General features: G+C 42.6%; 1 protein-coding gene across 3 annotated transcripts; it reads right to left on the bottom strand.

The window, feature by feature from the left end:
- Positions 1-1435: 1435 nt before the first annotated feature.
- Positions 1436-9652, bottom strand: LOC103093742 (lymphocyte antigen 6H-like). 3 transcript variants are annotated; one of them, XM_007488869.2, is made up of 4 exons: positions 9526-9652; positions 8206-8276; positions 7064-7180; positions 1436-2399 (listed from the first exon to the last, which is right to left on the bottom strand). In XM_007488869.2, exons 2-4 carry the CDS (start codon positions 8255-8257, stop codon positions 2188-2190), a joined length of 381 nt encoding a protein of 126 aa, XP_007488931.1. In that variant the 5' UTR covers positions 8258-8276; positions 9526-9652; the 3' UTR covers positions 1436-2187. The 3 variants fall into 3 exon arrangements, with proteins under 3 accessions (XP_007488931.1, XP_056678958.1, XP_007488932.1); XM_056822980.1 differs by lacking the exon at positions 9526-9652 and adding an exon at positions 9332-9449; XM_007488870.3 differs by lacking the exon at positions 9526-9652 and adding an exon at positions 9108-9205.
- Positions 9653-12317: the final 2665 nt, after the last annotated feature.

Genomic DNA, 12317 nt, shown 5'->3' with positions numbered 1-12317 from the left:
TTTTAGGTTTCAGCTAAATTCCTGGTTGTTCTTTCTATTCAAAACTCAACTCCCTTCCAAACAAATGCTAGTTTCACAATGAACACATGATATAGCAAATAAACCTATTTATCTAAATGGGTAGTGAGAGAGAGAGGGAGAGAGAGACAGACAGACAGTCAGAGAGTATCAGGCAATACAAAATGGAGGAGCTCTCCTATCAGTTCAATGAAGAAAGAGGTGTCCCAGATCTCAACCATGGGACAAAATTCTCTGAAGCCTCTAGTGTAGCAAGTTGATGACGGGGACATAATGGAAACTGTTTCTCATGTCAACTTCTTCCAGAGTTTTTCTCTTCCGTGACCTGAAGATAAGTTTGTGTATCTTCTCTTTTAAAAGTTGGAAATAGAAGAATCCAAGATCTCTCTTTTCTCTTGATCTTGCCAACTCTACCTTATTCCTCAAATAGGCTCAAGGCATTTGATCTCCATCAATAAGGAGAGAATCTCATACCAATAAGCTTTAGGGCTGAGGAGACAAAGTCCTAAGCATAGTGTCATAGTACTGAAAGTCTTTATGGGCCTCTTGAAGGAGCATGAAAGTTTTCTTTAGGTATTTGAAGAGATGTCATATGGAAGTGGGAATTAACTTATTCAGCTTAGCCTCTGAAGGAAAAATTAAGAATAATAGGTAGAAATTGTAAAGGGGAAGAGGTAAAGGAAAAGCTCCATGATTTGAGCTCTTCAAGAATAGAAGGGGCTTTCCTGGTAGATTATGGGTTCCTCATAACTGGAAACCTTCAAGTAAAAGCTAGATGATCTAAGGAAACAGGTCTCATTTGAGCACAAATTGTACTAAATGGCCTCTCAGGTCCTTGGCATTGAGTAACTTCTATCCTTTTCTGACCCAATGATACATCCAGTTGTTTCTTTCTTCTGTCTCCTCTCAAATTAGCTCCCAATTACTTATTTTTGTACGTAGTTCTTCCTCCCTCCTTCCCTCTTTCCTTTCTCCCCCCCCCCACACACACACATACATGCCACCTCCTAGTAGACTGTAAACTCCCTGAGATCAGGGACTATTTCATTTTGTTTTCTTTGCACCCTCAGTGCCCTGCACAATGATTTCTTCCACACACCTAAAGGCAAAACAGTTCCTTATGGGTGAGTCTCAATGCTTTTTTAAATAATAGGACATTTAATTTGTCAGTGGTTAGTTCCCGAAATACTCTATGATCTGGACTACCTTTTGACCTGGGCATCTCTAGATTGCAAAAGCAAGCCTCAAGCAGGTTTGATCATGAATTCCTTCTAGTCATGCATCCCAGTTGACAGTCCTAGAACAGTTCCAATATTTCAAGCCTCTCCCCAAGTCTGTGATTCCACACGATCCCACTATCAGCCACAGTCAGAGCATTAATTATGCTAGATATAAACACACTTCCTACACTACAGGCTGGAAACACTCAGGATACATATTTATTCATGAGTTTATTTATGTGTTCTGATACAGTTACTAGGGAGGTTGACATCACGGGGCAGAGCTCAGCTATATCCAGTTCAGAGAAGTGTTTGTCTCAGAGATCTTGAGTCTAGGGGTTTCTGTCCAACCTCTGAGTCCCTTCCTTTCCCAGCTCCAAGCGCTTCTTTCTCTGGTATCCAAAGGATCTGTCTTCTCTGTCTGGTGTCTCTGGTTCCTACCTCAAGGCCAGGCTCACTTTCCCTCTCCAAGTTGCTCAAATGAAGTTCTGCTCTTTGCTCTCTAAAGTTTAGTGGCCTCATACTCTTTTTTTCTTTTCTTTTTTGTTCTCTTCTGACCAACTCCCAGATGCCTGGGCTCCCCTTTATCTCCATTATTTACTGGAACTCAGGATCCTGCTCTTTCTCCTCAATTAACCCTCCCCAGGGAACCTCATATCTGTAATACTGAAGCACAAAGCAGGGAGGAGGGAGATCATACCCAGGGATTTTCACTCGAACAAGGGAGGAACTGATTAGCTAGGATCTAAAGAGGAATTCTGCAAGACAGAAAAGGAGGAAAGGAAGGGTGACTGGGTAAGAGACAGGGAGACTTCATGTCTAACCCCTTAGGAATGCCAGGACTCTGGAAATATGCTAAAGCTCTTAACCCCAAATCAGGGCTAAGGTTCATGGGTTTGGTGACGGAAAGAAGGACTAGTAAGAAGCAACTGGTGAGGAAGGAGGGTTCTTATAGCCCCGTCCAGAGAAGGGCAATCCCCAGACTGAAGAGGAGTGCCCCTGCCAGGGCCCAAGGGTTGCCCTTGAACCATCCCACCCCATTACACAGGTCGGTGTTGCAACAGGATGCATCCATGAAGAATCCTAGTGACTGTGGATATAACTTTTTAAAATCTTCACAAGAAGGAGTACAGTCCATGATGTATGATTTCATATCAGACCCTGTGGAATAGAAGAGAATTTCATATTTAAGGTTTCCAGATGCAGTATGATCTCTTTTTTCTTTTTTTTAATGTCGATTTACTCTTTAACACCCACCCTTCTCACCATCGAACACTAGTTCTTAACTATCCCCCAAAAATACCACGTTCATTATCCAAGAGTCTTTTCTCATGCTATTGTCTCCACTTAGAATAGACCTTCTCCATCCTCCCTCCTTCCTTCCCTGCCAAGAACTTCCTCTTCTTCCTGAGGGTATCCAATGACTATCCTTAACCTATACTGACCTCTCCCTCTTTTTAATCCCCATCATACCGACCATATCTCTCAGACAGAGATTTTCCATTGTAGAACTATAGAATGGCAGAGAGTGAATTCAGAATGTTAAGGGGATCACTACATAGACTATTAGTACTGGGAGGGGACTTAGAAAAGAGAACCTAGAATGTAAAAACTAAAACACCTTAAATCTAGAATTTTAGAGCTTGGGGGAACTTAGACTATAGAAACAGGGTATCAAAGCTACGTGAGACCTTAGAAATTATCTAGGTCAGTCCTGAGAATGGCCTGTGTTCCAAAAGTCTGTTTAATAGGCAATTGTTTGGACCTTGGAGCACATTTTTCCCATAGAAATAAGGCTCTAAATAGTAGTGCATGCCTTACCACTCTTCTGCCTTGGAGCCAATACCCAGTATTGACTCCAAGATAGAAGGTAAGGATTTAAAAAAATAGTAGTGCATGAAGATATATTAAGATCAATATCAAGGAGGCAGAAGAGGAATAACCCTAATTAGTAAATATAGTTTCTGCTTCAGTCTTGAAGCCCAGGAGTAGTTTGCCATTGTTACTATATAAAATTCTTCACAATGGAGCAGTTGGGTAGCTCAGTGGATTGAGAGCCAGGCCCAGAGTTGGGAGGTCCTGGATTCAGATCTGGCCTCAGACACCTCCTACCATTGCCTACCCTTTACCACTCTTCTGCCTTGGAACCAATACACAGTATTGATTGCAAGACAGAAGGTAAGGGTTTTTTAAATGAATTAATTAATTAATTAATTAAATCTTCATGACCCCTTTTGGGACTCTCTTGGCAAAGATACTGGAATGGCTTGCCATTTCCTGTCCACTCATTTTACAGATAAGGCCTGAGGCAAACAGGGTTAAGTGACTTGCACAGGGACACACATCTAGTAAGTGTCTGAGGCCAGATCTGAATTCAGGATGATGAGTCTTCCTGACTTTAGGCCCAGCAATCTATCCACTGCACCACTAGCTGCCATATTGGAAACAACAGCCTAAACCTACCATGATCAAAAGTCAGAAGCATATCCTGAATCAATTAAGACTCAGAGCTCTCAGATGTCCCTTCCAGCTCTAAGCATCTAGATCCCATACAACACCAACAGAAAATGGCTTAGCCAGACCTTCCCTCCAGTTATTTGTTTGCTATGGAAGGTTCCCAGAGACTGAAAAGTTTCCAAGACACAAAGAAATTACTTTCTCAGATTAGAATTGTAAACAGAACTGCTCTTTAATGGGTTGGGGAGGATGGAGGTTTTAGGAGACATCTCTAACAATGATTAAGTCATATAGGCCTTAGGTGAAGAACAGACAAGACTGACTCTGCCCTAGGCTGGCCCTTCTGGTTTTCAAGTACAGGTGTTAAATTTGAGGAAGGATCCCCCAATCCTCATTAGAACATTAGCTCCTCAAGAGAATTGTCTAAAAAAAGGAATAGAGGTCATTTCCTTCTTTGAATTTAATTCTCCACCGTGTGCCTTGCAAGATGTTTAAAACTTGGTAGATAATTAATAAATGCTTGTCAATTGATTGAGCAATGATGACAAGCTGGAAAATAGTCAAATGAGGAAAACCAGATTGGAACCTCAAAATCCTGGTGAGTCAGCAATGCAATGCGGCAGCCAAAAAGAAAAAAAGAAGAAGAAAAAAGCTAATACAATGTTGTGTATCAGAGGAGGTCTAGCTGCCAGGAAAAAAGAGAAAATCATCTCACCGTATTCTGCTTTCACTGGACCTCATCTAAAGGACTGTTCTGGATCCTAGACTTCTCTGGAGAACAAATCCAGATACCACAATTTTTAAAGGACATTGGAAAACTGGAGAGAATCTAGGAGAAGGCAACCAAAACAATGAAGGACTTTGAATACATATCACAAGAGGATCAGGCAAAAGGACTGGGGATGCCTATAGAGCCTGAAGAAGAGACTCACCTTCAAATATGTGAAGGACTAGCATGTGGACCAAAGATGTGACTTCCTCTTTCTAGCACCAGAGGGTAGAACCAAGAGCAATGGACAAATTAAGGTTTGATGTCAGGGGAAATGTCTTACTGCTGGGAGCTATCCAAAAGTGGGATGAGATGCCTTGAGAAGTGGTGGACTCCCACCCCTGAGGTACAGGCAGGTTGAGGGTTCCTTTCTGATATAGGTTGGATTAAAGGATCACTGAGGTCTCTTCTAACTCTCAAATTCTGTGTGATTGAAGAGGGGAGGGGGTAGAGGAAAGAATGGAAGAATAGAAACTCTGCTATAATATATGAGGAGGATTGGTTGAAGGGACTATAGACATTTAGCCTGGATAAGAGAAGGTCTATGAGGGACATGATAAAGCAATCTAATAGTATAAGAGGCTAATCTGCTTAATTCCAGAGGGCAGAACAAGAATCCATGGATAGAAACCAAATGCAGGCAAATTTTAACTGAATATTTTCCTAAAGCATAGGTTTAGGGGCAGCTGGGTGGTGCTATGGGCCTAGAGTCAGAAAGATTCTATCAGATCCAGTCTCAAACACATAAGCTATGTGACCCTGAGCAAATCACTTCCCCTTGTTTGCCTTATCTGTTTCCTCATCTGTAAAATGAATTACAGAGGAAAATGGCAAACCACTCCAGAAAACCCCAAATAGGTTCACAAGGAGTCAGACACAACTGAAACAACTCAACAGCAAAGCGTAAGTTAGACTATGTCACTCATCTACTCAATAAACTGCCACAGTTCCCTATTGTCCCAAAATCAAATATAAACTCTTCTGTTTGGCATTTAAGCCCTTCAGAGCTGGGTCCCAACCTACTTTTCCCAGCCTTATTATATCTTACTTTCCTTTGCACACTACAATCTAGTTACACAGGTATTCTCTATCTTCCTAACACATGGCACTCCTCCCATTTTTGTATTGGCTGTCCCCCATGCCTCAGCTGGTTTCTTTCCTCCCTTCCATCTCTTAGAATCCCAAATTTCCTTCCAAACTCAGCTCAAAGACCTCCTTCTTCATGAAGCCTTTCCTAATTCCCCCAGTTGCTAGTGCCTAACCCCTTAAATTGTTGTTTGGTCATTTCAGTTGTGTCCAACTGAAGGTTGGTATCTTCATGACCCTTTTCCTTGGCGAAGATATGAGTGGTTTGCCAGTTCCTTCTCCAGCTCATATTATAGATGAGGAAACTAAGGCAAACAGGGTTAAGCAATTTGCCCAAGGTCACCCAACTAAGTGTCTGAGACTGGGTTTGAACTCAGGAAGACTGGTTTTCCTGACTTCGTGTCTGGCATTCTCTCCACTGTGCCACCTAGTTGCCCAACACCCTAAATTATCTATTTTCCTATGTTTACAAATGTCAACTTTTCTAATACAAAGTAGACATCTTGAGGGAAAACACAATCTTGATCATTTTTCATTGAAGCCTCACTACCTAGCACATAGTAGGTGCTTAATACATAAATATTGATTGATTTATTATAACCAAGAAAAGCAGTCCAGTACTGAAATGGGCTGCCTTGGGTAGGGTTTTGCTATTCCTGGTGGTCTCCAATGGAGGCTGTCTGGCCACTTATCTGGAATAAACAAAGCAGACCACTGACTGCTCATGTATGAGTAGGACTGGATATCCTCTGAGCTCCCCACCAATTCTGAGGTTCTGTAAGGCTGTGAGATTCAGGGCTGAAATCTCTCCCCCTCCCAAGGTTACCGGAATACCTTTAAAGTCACCCTCTTATGTCCCTCAGCTGGGGAATGGCTGAACAAATTGTGGCACAGGATGGGGATGGAATACTATTGTGCTATAGTATAGTTTATAGTAACTACTTGATTTCTATATGAATTGGAAAGACCTCCATGAACTGATGAGGAGTGAAATGAGCAGAACCAGGAGATCATTATACACAGTAACTGAAACAAACTCTGGAATGATCATATGTAATCGACTTTGCTGCTGATAGCAATGCAATGATCCAGGACAATCCCGACTGACTTAAGAGAAAGAATGTTATCCACATCCAGAGAAAGAATGGTGGGAACAGAAACACAGAAGAAAACAAATGATTTATCACTTGTTTATATGGGTAGAGGATTGGGGGTTTTGGTTTTTAAAAGATTACTTTATTACAAAATGAATACTATGGAAATGGGTACTGCGTGATAATTCATATATAATCCAGTGGAAGTGCTTGGCAGCTCCAGGAGCGGGGAGGGAAGAAGGGAGGGAGACAACATGATTCATGTAACCACGGGGAAATACTTTGAAAGAAATAATTGTAAAATAAAATAAAATAGTCACCCTCTCCTTCCCACAGCCACATATCCCAGGCTTCATACTCCAACCTCCCCATCCCATAGCTGAAGCTCTGAGCCCTGGCCTGCCTCTAACGAGACTCACCGAGTTCTGGAGTCATCACAATTTTGCCACAGAAGGATTCACCACTGCTGCAGGTCTTAGCCTTACAGATGTTTGCATCATTCACCCCAATGCACATATAGCACTTCAGGCTCTGAGCTGTAGAGAAGCACATGTGGGTCAGAGCAGCAGCCCTGCCAGAGAGAGCACCCAGCATCCCAAGGACACCTCATGAGGGTTCTGGGCCAGGAGGACCCCAAGAACCCAAACCCAAAAGCAAGGGAGTGTCTTTAGGAGAGCTGTCTCCTTCCCTACAACCTGGACCCGAGGCTTCCCCAAGGTTTGGAAGAGAGGGCTAAGAACAAGAAGAATTCCCCAGGACCCCACCACCAGCACAATAACACATCATTCAGCTGGGTTCACAAATGCAGAATTCACTGTGCTTACAAACAATTCACTGAGTGCCCAAACATGAGCAGAAACACAGAGGCACGCACATGTGTGCCTGCGTGCACGCACACACACACACACAGAGTTCACTCAGCTCAAATATATCAGCTAGGGGCAGCTAGATGGTTCAGTGGATTGAGAGCCAGACCAGAAAATGGGAGGTCCTGAGTTCTAATCTACACTCAGACAGTTCCTAGCTGTGTGACCCTGAGGAAGTCACTTAGGCCCAGTTACCTAGTCCTTATGTCTCTTCTGCCTTGGAACCAATACTCAGTATTGATTCTAAGACACAAGGTAAAGGTTTAAAAAAGAAAAATAAATAAATAAATGTAAAAACAAATACACTAGCTGCCAAAAAGGAAAGTACTATTCACCGCATGCACAATCACAAGATTTGTCAGGCATGACAACTGAGCTCACGAAAACACAGCAAACAGTGAGTGCTCCTTTCCCATCACCCCTAGCACCCCTTCCCAACAGCAAGCAAGAGAAGCAGCTGCTCCTCCTCTGACTCTACCCTGGTCAAAAGGATATGTTCCTCTATAAGCTGCCCCCTAAACTTCCCTATGGGTTCCAGCTCATCCTCCCCCACCCCAACCCTGACCCGGGTCTCAAATCCCTCATTTTCCTTTGGATTTCTTTATGCCACTAGGGGAAAGGCAGAAAACATCCTAGCAATCTGTCTGCCTCCTTCCAAGGCTTGGGATCTCCCACCCAGACTCCCAAGGTCTCACCTGACTCCACAAACAACAAGGTTCCCAGCAGGACAGAGATGAGAATTTTCATGATCCTCTGTTGTCTATACCTAGATATACAATAGGGAAAACTGAGGTTCAAGACCTTCACTGGGTTCCCCTCTCAGTTCCAATAGCCCCGGAGCCCAGCCCGGGAGCTCCCACCATTATAAGGTCCCTTCAGCTCTCCCTTCTCCACCCAAAGCTACCCAAATACTGATCATGAAGCTTGTCCTCCTAAAGCCTCTCTGCAACTTTGAAGTTCCTTTTTGTTGGCACCCTGAGCCCAAGGCTGCCCCATCTGACCTATCTATTCTCTCTCCCTCAACTCCTTATGGACCTCCACTCTTGGTTTTTCCTCTCCTCTACCCAGGGCAGGTTGGCATCCAAACAAACCCACTAAAAAGGAAACAGGATAAAGATGTGGAGAAAAGAAAAATAAGAACAAGAATTTGACGTAATAATATATGTATAACTCAGATCAAATTGCTTACTATCTCCAAGAGGGAGAATGGAAGGGAGGAGGGAAACAATTTGATCTCATCATTTCAAAAAACATATGATGAAAATTGTTTTACATGGAACTAGGAAAATAAGATATCTAACACTTAAAGATTTACAAAGTCCTTTCCTTACAACCACCTCATGTAAAGATTATTATCCCCATTTTACAGATGGCAACACTGAGAACAGTAGCAGAGCATTCAAACATCTACAATCTGGCCCTGACTAGCCTTGCCAGCTTTGTTTCCTCTTTTTCTTTCACTATTCCATGTTAGATCAGTTGACAAGACTTGATAGTCAGCAAACTTCGAACTGGAAAGAACTTAAAAATGTGTCTACTTCAACTCCTTCGCTTCATAGATAGAGAAACTGAGATATGTAGAAGTTAAGAGGCATACCTAAGTAGTTAGAGGTAGAAAATAGAAGAGAAGAGATTCAAATCCAGGTCCTGTGGCCACAAATCCAAGACTCTTTCTGTTCTTCCAAATAATTCAGCCTCGATCATAATTCATGGTTTAATCCCATTCTCTCTCCCAACGACTAACCCAGTTCAGATTTCTCATTACTTCTCTCCTGCCTCTAGTCCTGACCCTCTCACTAACCCCATCCATTCTGTACTCACTGCCATGGCCGTCTTCCTAAATCCCAGTTCTGCCAAAATCCTTCCCCTGCCCAGAAACTCTTCAATGGCCCCCCATTGGCATGTGAGAAAGTCCAAACTCCTCAGCTTAGTGAGAGCCTTCTCATACATTGGGCACAAGCCTTTTTAATGGTCCCAGGTTAGGTCCCTCCCCAACCAACCCTAATAAAGCTCACCCTGGAAGCAGATTCTTGTCTGGAGTTTGGCTTTTGTGTTGTCAAAGCCCTAAATGCGTATTTATATCACTGGTATATGAGCCTGCCCTCTTCAGCCCCACCCCAAGGAAGCACTAACTTCCTTGCAACTGTTCTCCAGCCCTACTCTGGATCCAAAGTTAACTGACCTGAAGGTCAGTTTCCAAAGTTCTCCTCTTTCCCCTCCAGTGCTCACACATACAGGTGACAGCAAATTCCAGAATAATAATAGCCCTTGTTTCTGAAGCACTTTGAATATTAGGAAGAACTTTCTCATATCAACCCATGGGAGATAAATAATTTGGAGATTATTCCCTCTTTTGATAAACAAGATTCAGAAACCTAGAATGATTTACCCACAGTCACTGTCAAACTAGAGAAACTGAGTCAGGAAAGTTTTAATGTCTTAATATTTAATGATATAGCATAGTTATTACATAATTATTTTAAATGGTGGCATCTTTATCATGTCATGATAATGGATAGCTATTATATTAATACATATATTAGTATATGATCATTTGAGTTTTTCTGTTTTATTTGGACAGATCATGAGCCAAGACCCCATGTGTATTTGATACAAAGAGGCCTGTCAAATTTCAGTTACATGGGATTTACAAAAAGGGGGAAAACCACAGAAATCTGAGAAAGGCATGCTGGGTGATGATAATTTTTTGGCTGCATGTGAGGGAGATATGGGGGACAGTACAAAGGGTGGAGTAACATGTTTTCTTGGAAAAGAGGCACCACTAGGCAGAAGGGGAGAGCTCACAGTAAAAGATGATGGTGGGGATCAAGAATCTGATCCAGCAGCACATTCTGAATAAACAGAGAGGCTTTGAAAGGGCAGAACATCGAGGGTATAAAGAACAGTTTCACATCCATAGCCAGCAAATGTCTGAGCCAGTCGTTGAACCCTGGTCTCCTCATTTTATTTTATTTTTTTCCAATACTCTTTCTACTCCCTGTTTTGAAGCTATGATTATAACCATTATTTCCCTTCACACTCTCCAGTGTCCAGCTGGACTGGTTTACCTGCTGACCCCACAAAAAATATTCTATCTTCCCATCACAGAGGCAGCTAGATGATGAAGAAGATAGAGCACTGAGCCAGGAGCCAGGAAGACTCATCTTCATGAGTTCAAGTCTGGTCTCAGGTACTTATTAGCTGTGTGATCCTAGTCAAGTCTCTCAACTCCATCTGCCTCAGTTTTCTCCACTGTAAAATGGGGATAATAATAGCAACCACCTCACAGAGTCCTAGAGGGTCAAATGAGATATTTGTAAAGTGCTTAGCACACATTAGGGAGGGGAGACCATTTGGATCATGGAAAGCTTATGTGAAAATTAGTTATTAAAATTAAAAACCCAAATTTAAAAACAGATACAAAATGACAGTGTATTTGCCTGTTTTTTACATTTTGTATATCCCCAGGAGAACATGTTTCTCAACCATAATGCTGTAATCATCCACACTGGCATGGAGGGAAGCAATATAAAGTTCTCTTGAGGTCCTAAACATCGAAGCCCCCCTCAAACCAGCTTTGAGAAGTAAATTTGACCAGCAGGAAAGGATTGAGAAAAAGACTTCAGTCCTTAGGTTACAAGGTCCTGAAGAAACAGCACTTGGGACCCCTTGAGGCTACTCTTGAGGAAGTCCAGAGCTGGGCAGAAGCAGTAGGAACTCACCTGGGGTTGGGGGAGGGTAAGTAGAGCAAAGCAGCTTGCCTTGGCCTCCTGTGCTCAACAGCAGGCACCCTCTTCTCAGGGTTGTTTAGAAACTTGCCAGACTTAGCATCTGCCTTCCAAGCCAAGTAGGCTACCCAGCATCCACAGTTTCTTGTGGTTTTGACTTTTCACCTGAAGAGACTTCCAAAAAGAAGCTAAAAAAAGCAGCCAAGGAAAGAGAAGGAACCATTCTGGAGAGATGGGATTAGAAAGAAGAAGCCCCAGTCACATTTTCATTCTGAACCTTCCAAGCAAGGAACCAAGTCATGGCTGGTCGATTCATTGCTTGAATTTCACATGGAAATCATGGCACCCAAATCATGGAGGAGAATGGAGCCAAAGAAGGCACTGGCCAGAGCAGAGCCCAAACCAGAAGAAGGTAGTTGGGACAGGAGACTCTGGGGCCACTGAGGAATATCTACTTGGTCATAAACACATTTCTTTCCCATCCCCAACTCCCATTCCCATCCTTCTTCCCTACTGAGGGGAAGCCAATTCCCCATTTCTCATTCAGTTCTTCCTTTCTTACTTTCCTCCTTGATTTATGGTAAAAAGGGGGGAAAGAATAAAACCCATTCCCCTGTCATCATTGCAGCCCTAAGCAGATCAGCTTTGAGGCAAGTCATGTCTGATTGTTTACTCTGAATGTCAGTCTGAACTTTGTTGTTGGTTTTTTTTTTTTAATTCAATTTACCAAGTAAGAATGAGAGGAAGGAAGCCAGAATCCCTCAAGGGATAAGAGACTTATTTTTTATTTCAGGGGAGTTAGAACCAAAGAAAGAAATTGTCTATTATTTTCATAATGTTGTGGCATATATAGGAGTCCTGCTTGTACCCTAGACAAAGAAAGACTTGTTTAAACTGAGTCAAAAGAACCATTAACACAAGGAAATCAGCCTCTGCCTAGCCTGACAGTGGCCTAATGAGTAAGGGGAATAATCACACATGAACGAGCTTTGACAAGACCCCTGACAAGCTAGTTGTCACAGTTTGAAGCTAGAGGACTCCTACCTTTTATAAGCAATCCCCAGTGGCCAAAAACCAGT

Source organism: Monodelphis domestica, chromosome 3 (genome assembly GCF_027887165.1).
Source record: "Monodelphis domestica isolate mMonDom1 chromosome 3, mMonDom1.pri, whole genome shotgun sequence".
Classification (NCBI taxonomy): Eukaryota; Metazoa; Chordata; class Mammalia; order Didelphimorphia; family Didelphidae; genus Monodelphis; species Monodelphis domestica.
The sequence above is the reverse complement of the archived record's forward strand: the minus strand, read 5'-3'. Positions and strand labels throughout refer to the sequence as shown.